The 15822-nt window shown below is 42.0% G+C and overlaps 1 protein-coding gene across 10 annotated transcripts in view; it reads right to left on the bottom strand.

The window, feature by feature from the left end:
- Nucleotides 1-15822, bottom strand: part of LOC121271327 (dedicator of cytokinesis protein 7-like) — a 151893-nt gene that overhangs the window by 27944 nt on the left and 108127 nt on the right. For all 10 annotated transcript variants that reach the window (XR_005941704.1, XM_041177261.1, XM_041177255.1 and 7 more), the window contains 9 exons: nucleotides 14815-14997; nucleotides 13265-13391; nucleotides 11153-11237; nucleotides 7848-7944; nucleotides 7060-7194; nucleotides 6429-6581; nucleotides 3315-3473; nucleotides 2398-2498; nucleotides 2077-2269 (listed from right to left, as the gene is read on the bottom strand). Coding sequence is in view for 9 of the 10 variants with exons in the window: in XM_041177261.1 (XP_041033195.1) it covers nucleotides 2077-2269; nucleotides 2398-2498; nucleotides 3315-3473; nucleotides 6429-6581; nucleotides 7060-7194; nucleotides 7848-7944; nucleotides 11153-11237; nucleotides 13265-13391; nucleotides 14815-14997 (1233 nt within the window). In the remaining variant the exon portion in view is untranslated. The remainder of the gene's footprint in view (nucleotides 1-2076; nucleotides 2270-2397; nucleotides 2499-3314; nucleotides 3474-6428; nucleotides 6582-7059; nucleotides 7195-7847; nucleotides 7945-11152; nucleotides 11238-13264; nucleotides 13392-14814; nucleotides 14998-15822) is intronic.

Raw genomic sequence — 15822 nt, 5'->3', positions numbered from 1 at the left:
TACCTGAACTTGTATGCTAGCTTTTTGTGATTCATGCATGAGGGCCCCAAAATCCTTTGAGGAGATAACGAGTAGGTTAAACAAAGGAGAGCCAATGGATGTTATCTACGTGGACTTCCAGAAGGCCTTTGACAAGGTGCCGCACAGGAGGCTGCTCAGTAAGATAAGAGCCCATGGTGTTAAAGGCAAGGTACTAGCATGGATAGAAGATTGACTGTCAGGCAGGAGGCAGAGAGTGGGGATAAGGGGGTTCTTCTCAGGATGGCAGTCGGTGACTAGTGGAGCTCCACAAGGGTCAGCGTTGGGACCACAACTTTTCACTTAATACATTAATGATCTAGATGAAGGAACTGAGGGCATTCTGGCTAAGTTTGCAGATGATACAAAGATAGGTAGAGGGACAGGTAGTATTGAGGAGGCAGAAAGGCTGCAGAAGGATTTAGATAGGTTAAGAGAATGGGCAAAGAAGTGGCAGATGGAATACAACGCGGGGAAGTGTGAGGTCATGCACTTTGGTAGGAAGAAGAGGCATATACTATTTTCTAAATGGGGAGAGAATTCAGAAATCTGGAGTGCAAAGGGACTTGGGAGTCCTAGTCCAGGATTCTCTTAAGGTTAACTTGCAGGTTGAGTCGGTAGTTAGGAAGGCAATGCAATGTTGGCATTTATTTTGAGAGGACTAGAATATAAAAGCAGGGTGTGCTGCTGAGGTTTTATAAGGCTCTGGTCAGACCACATTTAGAATATTGTGAGCAATATTAGGCCCCGTATCTCAGGAAGGATGTGCTGACCCTGGAGAGGGTCCAGAGGAGGTTCACGAGAATGATCCCAGGAATGAAAGGCTTAACATATGAGGAATGTTTGAGGACTCTAGGTCTATACTCAATGGAGTTTAGAAGGATGAGGGGGGATCTGATTGAAACTTACAGAATACTGAAAGGCCTGGATAGAGTGGACTTGGGGAAGTTGTTTCCATTAGTAGGAGAGACCAGGACCTGAGGGCACAGCCTCAAAGTAAAGGGAAGACCTTTTAGAACAGAGATGAGGAGAAACTTCTTTAGCCAGTGAGTGGTGAATCTGTGGAATTCATTGCCACAGAAGGCTGTGGAGGCCAGGGCATTGAGTGTATTTAAGACTGAGATAGATAAGTTCTTGATTGGTAAGGGGATCAAAGGTTACTGCGAGAAAGCAGGAGAATGGGGTTGAGAAATTTATCAGCCATGATTGAATGGTGGAGCAGACTCGATGGGCCAAATTTCTGCTCCTATGTCTATGTCTATCCCTCCGTGCTGCAGCTTTCTGCAGTCTTTCTCCACTTAAATAACATTCAGTTCCTCTATTCTTCCTGTCAAAGTGCATAACCTCACATTTTCCCACATTATATTCCATCTGCCAAGTTTTTGAAGGCTAGTGCTCCAGATCTTGCCACGCCCCTAGACAAGCTGTTCCAGTACAGCTACAACACTGACATTTACCCGGCTATGTGGAAAATTGCCCAGGTATGTCCTGTACACAAAAAACAGGGCAAATCCAACCCGGCCAATTACTGCCCTATCAGTCTACCCTCGATTATCAATAAAGTAATGGAAGGGGTCATCAACAATGCTATCAAGCAGCACCTGCTTAGCAATAACCTGCTCAATGACGCCCAGTTTGGGTTCCGCCAGGGCAACTCAGCTCCTGACCTCACTAAAGCCTTGGTTCAAACACGGACAAAAGAGCTGAACTCCTGAGGTGAGGTGAGAGTGACTGCCCTGGGGATTTATCTACCCTCTTTTGTCACTTTCCTGGGTCATGCGAGCCATCAGCTCGGAAGCACCAAGACAAAGCAAAATACTGCAGATTCTGGGAATCTGCAATAAAAGTAGAAAACGCTGGAATGACTCAACAGATCAGCCAGCGCCTATGGGGAGAGAAACAGAGTAAACATTTTAGATTGATGACATTTCATCAGAACTGGATGACAGATTCTGATATGCCACCAATCTGAAACGTTAACTCTTTCTCCTTCCTTAAATGCTGCCTGACCTGCTGAGCATTTCTGTTTTAACTTTAACAGAGTCCCCATCCTCTTACCTGAAAACCGACACAGCCTACTGGCAGGTACCGGCAGTCTTCCAGCATGTTAAGGTATTCTGCCACCAGAGCTGCAGAATGCACCAGGCACTGTGCCGCTTCGGCATGGTTAGTCCGCTCAGAGTGCTTCCCTGCCATATTCTGCAACCAGGTAAGGCGCAAATCCGGTGATGTCTGGTAACCTTTGGCAATTCTATTAGATCAGAATACAGTATTAGTCCAAAGTTGGTTTGTGGGCTGCATTTCAACACTTAACCTTCTTGGAAACAAGCAACAAAAAAAAATCGAAGCATCAGTGAAAGAACGGAAATATGTCCTTACCTGTACATCAGATCCATCAACATTTCCGGATCTTCCTGGTGTTCCTTCATCTTCACTGTATCTGTGAGGATCATGTGCAGGTTAAACACCAGATCTTGTACCTGAACAGGAAGGAAATAGCACAGCCAGTCACTACTAAATCATACAAACTACCCATAAAATAATAATAAAGGAAAGAGAAGTATTTTCACCTGCTTTCATTTAGAACTATATACATTCAATATTGCTGGAGAGAGAGACATGTTGCCGAAGCTTTTCGCCTTTGCACTCATCAGGGCAAAGGCAAGAATGCCAAATTTCAAACAATCACAATGCAAGTATAAATTGTTGTGAGTGCAAAGATGAAAAGCTTCGGCAACATATCTCTTTTTAGTAAGCTTCAAGCTCTGTACTATTAAACGACGGTTTATACACATTCACTTAAATATGTCTTGATGTATATCTAACAGATTTCTCTCCCAGAGACCCACTTAGCTGGGTCTCCTCATCTCCAGGTAATGGCCAACGGCTCGGGTTGGCTTCCAAAGCTTTGATAAGGAAAACATTTTGCTCATTCCACTCTGGGACACACAGGGCTCCTCCTAGTCAGTGATAGGATGCAGATCAAACTGGAGGTTAAGATGCCCTAACATGGCAAGTTTCTGTTCAAATAAGAAAAATGAAACTTCCTACTGCCACCATCCTTTTGTATTGGTCCTTGTGACCTGTATATTTAGTAGAATAATTGATGTCTGGCTTGTTATTTGATCATTGGATTTTGTTGAAAATAATTTTTCTAACTCCCCTTTGGTTAGGGGACTAGTTCTGATGAAATGTCATCAGCCTGAAACCATTAACTCTGTTTCTCTCTCCACAGATGCTGCCTGACTTGTTGGGTATTTACAGCAACACCATTTTATGCCTCAGAAGTGTTCTACCTGCTCAGGGAAGGTGGTCTCACGCAGTTCCAGGTCCTCCTCAGCATATGTCAGAATGGTCTTCAGTGAGCGGCGAAGGTATCCTTCGTTGAAGTTTTGGGAAGTCCCCACTAATGAGGACAGTGACATTGTTACCTGCATTTTCACTCGGGCAAAGTTCTAAAGAAAGACAGAATTCTGGTTCAGTTTCATTAGACTCGAGTTTAACATATGTTGCGTCCAAGACAACAATGTTGTGCAAGAGTCAGTATACATACAATCACTAAGAATGGACTGTCAAGGTTAGCTTATTTTGTTAAACTACAATTCTGGGATGACTTTCTTTTGTCTGTTCTTACCAGAACGATGGCCTCTGTTGCAGAATAAAGGTCATTTTGACCCGTACAGTGTCCCCACAGGTAGCCTGGTATCAATAAACCGCCATCGGTGAAATTATGTGACCACTGAGCTGCAAGAGTTGTGTGTTTTTCCCCGTGTTACTGCTCCTGTCAAACCAACAGGACTACACAATTCAAACTAAGCCACTGCTGACTTGGACTGATGGGAATTCATTTATGTTTAACAAGTCCAATTTTGTGGTCAATTCATCACTTCACCAGAAAACCAAAACAATCCTATTTGAAAACACACTGCATCTTCGACCGGCCACTCAATCTACATTCATCATTAACTTGGTCACTCAATATAAGAATTATTGGCAGCCGACCCACTGAGCACACTACTGTCACTTCGCCTACTCAGCACACAATTCATCATCACTCAGTAGACCTCTGAGAAAGAACATCAATAAACTTGCAGAATGAGCAAATAATTGGCAAATAAAATTCAACATAGATAAATATGAGGTAGCATATTTTGGTAGGAAGAATAGGGAGGTCAATTATTATTTGGAAGGTGAGAGTCAAGGTGGGGTTGAGGAACAAAGGGATCTCGGAGTAAAAGTATAAATACATCAATCACTAAAAGTTGCACCACGGGTTAACAAGGTCATAAAAAAGCAAACCAAGCACGAGAATTTATTTCTTGGAGGGATAGAATTGAAAAGTAGGAATGTTATGCTGAAACTATTTCAAACCTTGGTTAGACCACACTTAAGAGTACTGTGCAGGTCAGGTTGTCATTATATGAAAATGATATACAGGTACTGGAGAGGGTGCATAGAAGATTTACAAAGATAATACCAAAAATACAAAGGTATAGATATCAGGAAAGAATTAACAGGGTGGGTCTCTTTTCTCTTGAAAAAGGCTTGGGGTGACCTAATAGAGTTCTTTAAAATTATGAAAAATTTCAATAGAGTGGACACAGAGAGAATGTTCCTTCTTATGGGGAACAGCATAACTAGAAGTCATCAATTTAAGATAGGCACCAAGAAATCCAATAGAGAATTCGGAAGAAACTTCTTTACACAAAGGGTGATGTCAGTGTGAAATTCTCTAACTCAGGGAATGGCTGAAACAAATAGTATAGGTGCTTTTAAAGGAAGGGTAGACTAGCATATGAAAAAGAAGGGAATAAGAGGGTTACGCAAATAGATTTAGATGAAGGAAGATGAGAAGAGGCTCAAGCAGAGCATAAATGTCAGCATTGGCTGGTTGGTAATCTGGGTGGTATGGTGGGGTAATATTCATGTCTGGAACTATTCATTCTGACATACTGAATGAAAGTTGCCTCTATCTACCTGTAAAATTACTTCTGCTCTCTTCATTCATGGACCCAGAGCACAAAACTGCCCTATCCAATATCCTATGTAATCCAATATATATGGTCTCCATTTTGAAGTTTAATGTACCAAACATGGTTACTTTGGCTACTCAATGTACAATTAATCTTCCATCTTGGACATTCAGTACATAATTCATGATCGAATAGTCACAGTGCATTTTCATGGTCACCTCATGCATTCAATGCATTTAGTTGAAGTATTTTACATGTTGAGTACTAATCTAGAATCTCGCATTTATTGGAAACATGACAACAAACATGGTGAACCAGCAGACATCTGTCATAAAGACGATATGGGTAGGCTTTCTCTCGGAAATAAATATGAAAAATACCTGCCTTAGAATGTTACCAGAATAATAAACCAAATAATTGTCTGGTAATCTTGCAGTAGTGAATCCTTCAGCGTGATTACATCTGCACATCTGTCTTATCCATACTGTCCTTGACCTGACGGTGAAGTGCCAGATGAAAATTTTTTTTCCCTCATTCGTTTATACGACGTGGGAGTCACTGGTTAGGCCAGCATTTATTGCCCATTTATTGCGCTGAACAAGGGCAGTTAACAGTCAACCACATTGCTGTAGGTCTGGAGTCACATGTAGGCCAGACCAAGTAAGGACAGCAGATTTCCTTCCCTAAAGGACATTAATGAACCAGATGTATTTTTATAACAATCAGCAATGGTTTCGTGGTTATCATCAGACTTTCAATTCTAGATTTTTACTGAATTCAAATTTCACCATCTGCTGTGGTGGGATTCAAACCTGGGTCCCCAGAGCATTACCCTCGATCTCTGGAACACTAGTCCAGTGACAATATCATTATGCTTCCCTGCTCTTCTTCCAAACATGTCCTGGGACCTTTTACCTGACAAGACAGACGAGACTTTGGTTTAACATCTCATCCAAAAGAGCGAACCTCCAAAAGTGCAGCACTCCTAAGTGTCATCCTAGATTTTGAGCTCAAGTTTCTGAACTGGGAATTAAACCCACAAATTTCTGACTCAGGCAAGAGTGTTACCACTAAGCTATCGCTGACACCTTCACACTGTCCAAACAGTGTGAACTAATCTCAACAACAGAAGTGCACTCCTTGCTATGCCAATATTGCATTTTTGATATTTCATACATCAGCCCCTCCTTATGGCCTAAGTGAGACTATCAATTTAATGCCAGAGGGCAGTTTTGTTCTTTAGGCTTGAGTGGAGTGAGCAGAAGACATCTTACAAGCAGAAAGAGGCAACTTTCATTTAATATGTCAGAACGAACATAAACCCAGGATCCAGGCATGAGTGTAGTATTTTACCTCACCATACCACCCAGATTACTGCCTCATCATCAGTGCCCACTCCCCAATGTTCCATATAGAAAAGACACAGGATGTACTTACATTGCCAATCTCAAAGTTCTGCCTCATCAGGAGATAGAGTGAAGCGCTGGCATGGGCTCGAATGGTTCCCACACTGCTACTGCAGTGTCGCAGAAGTCTTAAACACAGATCAGCGCAAAGCTCAGTGTCCTCCTCAAATAGCATTTCAGGAAACTACACAGAGATAATCATAAGACCAATCAACCAGCAGAACGAGGGAGTCAGCTTAGCACCTTCTAACGCAGGACTGAGCCACAGCTACACAGGGTGTTGTCGCAGGAATGGGGAAATAACTTAACCAGAGAAAACTGTTCAGTGAAAAATGCTACTGATTTCTGCCGGTTTAAGAGATATTTCAAATAAAGAAGTAATTTATTTTTATTGAATGAAACAAAAAATTCCAGCTAATAGCACATTACAGAAACACAATTTATAACAAATTTCATGATGCGTAAAGGTGCATAGAATGAAGGTCTTGCTTAGCACTGCAAAAGTGACAATGCTCATTGGCAGGGTTACATCCTGAATTTGGCAAAAGGAGGATTAAAATCAGAAGGTCCCCTTTGGGACCTAAGGCGTTGGGCCTTACATGGTTCTTACAGGTGCTAAGGGCAGAAAAGTGATGGGGAATAGAAGTCATTTGGCTGCTTACCTTAAAGACCAGTGCCCGCTGGGTGGCAAAGCAATGCTGCAGGAAGAGAGCACTCTGGTTAGAGGCCATAGCGTGTAGAATGACCTTCAGCACTCCACTCAACACACTCTCTTTAGATTCTGACACCATAACTGTCTGTGCAATGGAAAATACGAATAACATAAGAGGCACTGCTCAATGACCATCAGTTCCAAACACTTTTGAACTGGACCCATTTCAGTTCAATTATTTATTAGTTTGTTGCCACAACGGTTTTGATGTAATTCATATGTATGTTATCTACCTTGTTCTTATCTCCTCATTTAATTGTCCCCAGCCTAACCTACCCATACTTACTCAATGCTCTTGAAATCATTCAATTCATCCTTATCCATGATAAGTACTCAGAATTCATTCCTTCCACCTTTCCAGACATTGACCACTGACTTTCAGCCTCCACCGTTTCACAGGTAAGCTCCAAACCATTCAGTTTCATAACCTAAGCCACAGTTCACTAAAATACAACAACCCATTCTACCCTAAATGCCAAGCTGCTCTGTTCTCCAAATCATCCCGAAAAGGTCACAGCAGATCCCCCAATTTGTTTTTACAAAAAAAAATCAAGCAGCTGTGATGCCAACAGTTCTCAGCCATCTGACATTATAACGTGAAAGTTGTTCTCTGATTGACTTTACTCTCATGTAACTCAAGCCTTTCAGATTCTTATCTCAGCACTGCCAGAAGTTAGCCATGGTGGAACTACTGCTTGTTAGCTAATAGCTCAGACACAATAGACTCTATTTCTTTACCTGAACAATGATTTCAAGTATGTCCAAAACCACGAGGTTAGCTTCAGTAACCAGGTTTCCATCTACTAGGGCATCGTGTTCCATTTCAGCCTTTGTCCTAAGGTGGGTGGGTGGGTGGGTGGGTGGGTGGGGGGGGGGGGGTGGAGGAGAGAGAGAGAAAGAGAGAGAGTAAAGCATCAGCCAGTGTCAAACTACTGGACCCAAATGGACACACCAATTGGCCAACAGGAAATAAGAAACAGGAGAAATCTATTTTGTCCATTCAGCTTACTCCAGCATCCTGTTAGCTACAATTGCTCTTTACAATCCTGATTGCTTGCCATTTCTTCATATTCCTTAATATCTGTGCTTCCAAAATGACTACCTATTTTCCTTTTAAATATTCTAATTGACCTTGCATCTAGGGCAAAGAAAAGCAGGGGCCTGGGGCACAAACAGCAGAGGCGGCTGAATGGATGGTCTCAATCTTTGTGACAAAGAAATCCATAAGCTTCTTGCACTTTTTGCTGGAAGCAAGAGTGGAGGCAGCAGGATAAAGAAATTCAGGGAGACAGTTAGTAATGAACCTGAGGTTATTTTTGCTTTCAAAAATGTTCCTAGAACAGGGGGCGAGGTTTTGGTATCAGACAGTGAGGACTGATAGTTATCCATCATCGGATTTGAGCATTAAGTCAATCGAATGGCAGATATGTTCAACTCTGCACCTGTGAGTGATGATGGGGACCATGATGAGAAACTAACAACATTCTGGGGTTACCATTGATCAGAAACTGAAATGAACCAGACATATTAATACTGTGGCTACAAAAGTAGAGGCTGGGAATAACGTGAAGAGTAACTCACCTCCTGACTCCCCAAAGCCTGTCCACCATCTACAAGGCAAAGTCAGGGGTGTGATAGAATACTCTCCACTTACCTGGATGAATTCAACTCCAACAGCACTCGAGAAGCTCAACACCATCCAGGACAAAGCAGCCCGCTTGACTGGCACCCTATCCACAAACATTCACTCTCTGCCACTGACGCAGCAATGTGTACCATCTGCAAGAACCACTGCAGCAACTCACCAAGCCTCCTTCGACAGCACCTTCCAACCTCTACCACCCTCTGCGACCTCTACCATCTAGAAGGACAAGGGCAGCACTTGCATGGAAACACCACCACCTGCAAGTGCCCCTCCAAGCCACACACCATCCTGACTTAAAACTATATTGCCATTCCTTCCCAATCACTGGGTCAAAGTTCTGGAACTTTTTCCCTAGCAGCATAGTGGGTATCTTCATCAAGACGACAGCTCACCACTACAATGACACCCACATCCCATGAAAGAATAAAAAAGCAAAGATAGGAAAGCATGCAGGCATTGTTAGGTGTACAGATGTCACAAGTGGAGATAAGGGAGCGGAGATAAGGGAGCTGTTAATGGCTGCAAAGGTATTCTGGTGAAGGAGGGCCAGAGGCTACGCAGTTGGGAGTCAGAAAGTACAATGAGTTTGAATTATAAGATTATGCACTTGTTCTAGATTTCCTAGCACACAATCTAGAGCAATTCCCCTTGTGATTTTAAATACCTCAATCTGTTAACTTTAAACCTCTTTCTCCAAAGACAATAACCTAACCTTATCAAATATCATCATAACTGGGAATCTTCATTCCAGGTCTTGTCTTAGACTTTCCCTTGGACAGTGTATCCTTCCTAAGGTGGGGGCATCCAAACCACACACAGTAATCCAGGTGCAGTCTGATTAGAGCTCTGGATAACTACAATTGCACTCTTATTTGCAAACCAATGCTGTTCTGATTCAAATTTGAATTAGTATCTGGGGTAGCTATCAGGTAGTTCTCTCTGTATAGGGCCACAGTTGAATTAGTTTGATACTGATATAAAAACAGAAAATGCTGTAAATACACAGTAGGTCTGGCAGCATCTGTTGATACAGCAAGAGTTAATGTTTCAGGTCTGTGATTTGAAATGCTGACTGTGTCTCTCTCCATAGATGGTGCCAAATCTGAGTATTTCCAGCATTTTCTGTTCTTATTTCAGAGTTGCAGGATCTGCAGTAGTTTGCTTTTGTATTAATGTCAAGACGATATAATAATGTTATTGGAAATTATTTTAAAATAGAGTTCTAGTCGGGGGGGTGCTGGTGCTGTGTGTGTTTGTGTGTGTGTTAAATTGATTAAAGCCAGCTGGTCTAGAGACTTTGATGTATAGAAGAGAAGTAGGTTTGAAATGTTGATTAGGGGGCAATTTGCATTTTAAATAAACCATTCAAAAGAATGGCTGAAATATTACACCTAGCTAGAAGCCAAACAAGGTGTTCATTTTTTCCAAAGCTTACTAATAAAATTGGTGCTATGAAAGGGTTTTGTCAGAAGAGGTAAAGTTCAAAAAACCTAGTGATACAATGAGAATTTGCATTCAAAGAGGAAAACACATATAAAGAAAGAAAAGGTTGTTGGTAAAAGAGGAGGGATTCTAAGGTCTAAAGCCTCCAGCCTGTATGCCTCAAGCCGCTGTCTGCAAGGACCCAGAACTGAAAGAAATTCATTTTGAATGCAACCGTCCGGAGTTCGCTTTGCCAGGGGTCTGTTTAAATCTATGTTTTACCACTGCCTTAACAGGGGTGTAACTGGGAGTCAGATTAATTAGGGGATTTTTAGGGGTTATTATAGTAGTAGTTTGTATGCATATGTATGTGCTTACAATCTTTTAATTAATAAATGTTTAATTTAGTTTTATAAAAACCTCTTGAGACTTGGTGGTCTTATTAAAACTGAATTCAAAGCCTGCATCTCGAAACATACAAATTACAAAATTTGGTTATGACAGTTGTTTCAAGTTTCCCTCCGGGATTTGAACAGCTCAGCATTTACCATCTGCTGCGTCATATTAATTAGTTTGGTCCTAGTTCTATTAGAAGCAGAAACTGGAAGTTCCATATGATATACAGCACAGAAACGGCTCTTTGGCCTAATTGTTTATGCTCCATTTCAGGGACTTTCTTATACAAAAAATCTACCACAAGTGCCTAATGAGGCCATGTCAATCACAATAGTTGTGAGGGCAGTAGGTTAATGCTTGAATTGGTAAAACATTAAAGGAAATGGGTAGAAAGTAGGAAAGATGGATCTGTGTAGACTGGGAATTGTCCTGACAAAGACCTAGTGGGATGAGTGGCCTCTTTCTGTGCTGAAATTTATTTATTCTGAAGTGAGATGATGCAGTTGAACTGATAATTGTGTGGAGATGTGGGGGATGGGAGAATGTGCAATATTCCTATTCTGCAGAAACAGTCACATACTTGTCAACCTTATCAGCATTCTGCCTCCAGTGAGTGATGTTCTTTCGCCAGCGAACGTTTTCTTGGCTTCCATATGGGCTCCTCTCTACAACAGATTGGAGAACATTAGATTTTGATTAATTGTCTCTGTATTTAAACCAAAAATGGAACATTCATCTAAAATACACTCTTAAATGGTGGCCCACCTGAACCACATAGTGGTTATAATAATGATTGAGATAACTCTAGTTTGAAACAGGGGGTTATGAACTGACTGTAGTAAGCAGTTAGTGCCTCGTGTTTTACTTTATGCAATATATGCCCATTCTCCAGCTCAGAATGTCTTCAGCAACTCTGTTCTTTTTTCAGCTGTCCAGACATCATAGAATGGAGGCCAGAAGCTACAGTTTGATAACTGATACTCCACCATTAAATGTCACAAACTCATGTTTTTTTTATTCATTCATAGGATGTGCACATTGCTGGATAGGCCATCATCTCTTGCCGATCCCCAATTGTCCTTGAGAAGGTGGTGGTGAGCTGTCTTATTGAACCACTGCAGTCCATGCGGTGTAGATACACCCACAGTGCTTTTAGGTAGGGAGTTCCAAGATTTTGACCCAGAGACAGTGAAGGAACAATGATATATTTCCAAGTCAGGATGGTGAGTGGCTTGGAGGGGTGCTTCCAGGTGGTGGTGTTGCATTTGTCTGCTGCCTTCTAGATGGTAGTGGTTGTGGGTTTGGAAAGTGCTGACTAAGGAGGCTTGGTGAGTTCCTGCAGTGCATCTTGTAGATGGTACACACTGCTGCTACTGTGTGTCAGTGGTGGAGTGTGTGAATGTTTGCGGATGGGGTGCCAAACAAGCGGGCTGCTTTGAGTTGGATGGTGCAGCTTCTTGACTGTTGTTGGAGCTGCACTCATCCAGGCAAGTGGGGAGTATTCTATCACACTCCTGATTGTGCCTTGTACATGGTGGACAACTTTGGGGAATACTAACTGAAGATCCTATTTACAGCTTGCCTGTACATTACAATTAAGTGGATGGTAACAGCAGGTGTTAGTGCTGTAATGTACAAGCAAGCTGTAAATAGGATCTTCAGTTAGTATTCCCCAAAGTTGTCCACCATGTACAAGGCACAATCAGGAGTGTGATAGAATACTCTCCACTTGCCTGGATGAGTGCAGCTCCAACAACAGTCAAGAAGCTGGACACCATCCAACTCAAAGCAGCCCGTTTGTTTGGCACCCCATCCGCAAACATTCACACACTCCACCACCGACGCACAGTAGCAGCAGTGTGTAACATCTACAAGATGCACTGCAGGAACTCACCAAGCCTCCTTAGTCAGCACTTTCCAAACCCACAACCACTACCATCTAGAAGGCAGCAGACAAATGCAACACCACCACCTGGAAGCACCCCTCCAAGCCACTCACCATCCTGACTTGGAAATATATCATTGTTCCTTCACTGTCTCTGGGTCAAAATCCTGGAACTCCCTACCTAAAAGCACTGTGGGTGTATCTACACCGCATGGACTGCAGTGTAGAATAAAGAGATGGAAGGATGGCACTTCTGGCTTCTTCTAGCCAAAGAGAGAATGAACTTGGATTAAGTGAGGGTGTGCATGGATTTGCATGTATGTGACATTAATGTACAATCAACTATCCTGTCCTCTCTCCAAAGGCTTGGATCATTAAGGTGTTGAAGCAACTAAGTAATTCAGTAGGTCCCAGGTTTATTTCCCTGATCCCAGTTGGTGTCCTACAATAGCCTCAGTGAGTCTGTGCCACAGAAAGGAAAACCGGTTAGCCTGCTACATGGCTACCAGTGACCTTTACTTGAAATGGCCGGATGAAGGCATTGAGTGAAAAATACTCATTTGTCCAGTCTCACACATGAACAATAGTCACCTAACGCACAGAAAAGCAACCAGTGCCTGAGGTACTTTCCCACAGCCAGAGTTTGAACTTTCAGGACTTAAGGAGGTAGTAGATTGGTCTGAAGCTCCAACCCAACAAAACAACATATAGGCACGAAATTGCTATCTTTATCTGCATGGGGCAGGTTAATAAGCGAATGCTCAAATGCAGATTAATGGGAGAGAATTCAAACAGAGCCTGGCATACCTCGACTCCGGCGCACCATCTCTTGCCGAGCTCCTACCGTCCCAAGAATGGCCTCTTCCAGTCGTGCTTTCATATCCTGGGATTTCTTAAATGTCAGGCTGTTAATCCGCTCAAAAGATTTCTTACCCTGAAACCAATAAATCAATTTGCAACTTGAAAGCTGTTTAATTGTGAGATTCCTTTGCTCTTGTGGCAACTATTCTTGCCTCATGTTAATAGAGAAGTGAAGAGACGGCGGACCAGTGGACTATATCACCCATCAGTGAGCAAATGTAGCAGAAAGCAGACCCGCCGCCTGTCAATGCAGTTAGACAGACAAGATTCACTGCAAATCTTAGAGCAGAGTGGATGCTTAATGTCTGCAAGATTCTCAATTCTATTTCTAGGTCCTTAAGAAGATTTTATGATCATACATTTAAATATTTGAATGTTGTTCAGAAAACAGAGCCAAATGCTAATAGAACGACAAACACGTGTCTCATGCCAGATCTACCTGAGAGGTTTCCCCACACCATAGACTAAAGGAATGACTAAAACCTCAATTACTTTATTAAGAAATATATGTAAAATGTCATAGTTTGCAGCATAGGACATAGCAAGGGAAAACAGTGAAGACAAGGAGAGGTAAATTAGGAGGCAATGATTAATTAATGACTCCAAGTTGGTGGGCTTTTAAAACCAGACAATTTTTAGAAGAAATTAAGGATCTGGCACAAGATCCAAAAGTTGTTCTGATCCTTAAAGTAATCTGTGGATCATGATTCCAATCTTGAGACTATTCCATTCAAGAGCTTTTACAACAAGAGATACAGAGGGTGAAGAGGTACAGGTCCTGACAAACATACATAATCCACATGTATAGCAGCAATCTTTAGCTTTTCAGAAACCCACTGTGAGAATGATCGGAGTCTAGCTTTGGTCAGGATGCATTTATACGAATAAACCTTTGGTATCAGTCGGTGAAAATAAATTTTAAAAATACTAAACTCCTTAGATCTTATGGTAAATAAGACTCATTGTTGCTATTTCCTGTATGGATAAGATACAACATTTATCTTTCAGATAGCTGGGACCACAGAAAATCATGAGTTTGATGGTACTACACCAATGAAGAAGTGGCAGGGATTTGAAAGAAGTCAAAGACCCCTAACATAATACTGATTGCTGATGGCTACAGTCAAGCAGCCTTTATTTTAGTTATGTAAAGTAAAGCTACTTATGTTTGAGTTAACTTTCCGGTCTTCTTCCCACAGCAAACAGGCTCATGGTGCTCTATCATAAGCACACCATTTGTCAAACTTTGCCTGATTACATGACTTTTTATATGTTTAATGCATTAAAGGTTCTATCTAAATGCAAGTTTTTGTTGCTTGCCAATTGTCTATGCTATGTCCGAGTCAAGGGGAGAAAACAAATACAACACACATTTAAGGAACCATATATCAGATTTTGGCAAAAGAAACGTAGGGCCATTACTGAAACTGAACTGTAGTCACAGACATCTATTCACACATTACAGGCCCCATATCCCCGCAGCTCCATGTGCTTACCTTATATTCGAAGCAGGATATGCAGAGGTATAGCAAATCTAGCAGTCGGTTTAGCTGGAAGACTGATAGGTCTGTGAACCACTTTTGCAGGATCTCCTCATCTGCATTCTTTAGGACCCAGAGAAAACAGATGAGAAGGATGCGACTTGATTCGGCTGACAGGGTGGAATACTGTCGGCTGGGCTACAAAGACAGAGAAATTTGCATTACAACTGTTCCAGCTTCAGTACATATTACAGCAGTCACGTCTGTAGTTGGGCAAATGGTACAGACTGTTTTCAGACTGTTACCAGTAGGGCTAGTAAATTAGTATCACAAAAGGTCAGGGAGTCTGGCTGAAATAGAAAATTTTATTACTTAAAATAATTCCTCTCCCCTGTCCCAAAGAAAAAAATGAGCTGAACTAATTCCTATTATATGTGGCATTGGTAAGCCAATATCCAGCTTGTGGTAGGGCAGTACAGATTGAAGCCATCATTTCTACAAGATGCACTACAGGCATTCACCAATAGACAATACCTTCCAAACTCAGAACCACTAACATCTAGAAGGACAAGGGCAACAGATACATGGAAACGCCACCACCTGAAGTTTCCCTCCGAGTCTTGGAAATCCTGACTTGGAAATATATTGTCATTCCTTCACTGTCGCTGAGTCAAAATCATGGAACTCCCTCCCTAACAGCACTGTGGGTGCACCTACACCACATGGACTGCAGCGGTTCAAGGCGGTAGCTTACCACCATATTCTCAAGGGCAACTAGGGATGGGCAATAAATATTGGCTCAGCCAGCGAAGCCTACATCCCTTGAATGGATGAAAAAAAATTGGAGTAATAAGATTTTCCTACTTTTACAATACCCTAGTGGGTTTCCAATCTCATCTCCATTAAAGAGAAGGGTGGGGGGTTTGGAACAATATAAACAAGGACAAGGAAGATCATTCAGTCATGAGTCAGTTTAAAAATATCAAGGCTACCTGCAACCTGTTAGAGGATCCAGGTGTTCGT

Source organism: Carcharodon carcharias, chromosome 30, assembly GCF_017639515.1.
Source record: "Carcharodon carcharias isolate sCarCar2 chromosome 30, sCarCar2.pri, whole genome shotgun sequence".
Lineage (NCBI taxonomy): Eukaryota > Metazoa > Chordata > Chondrichthyes > Lamniformes > Lamnidae > Carcharodon > Carcharodon carcharias.
Note: the sequence above shows the minus strand (reverse complement) of the source record. Positions and strands in the feature narration are given on the sequence as shown.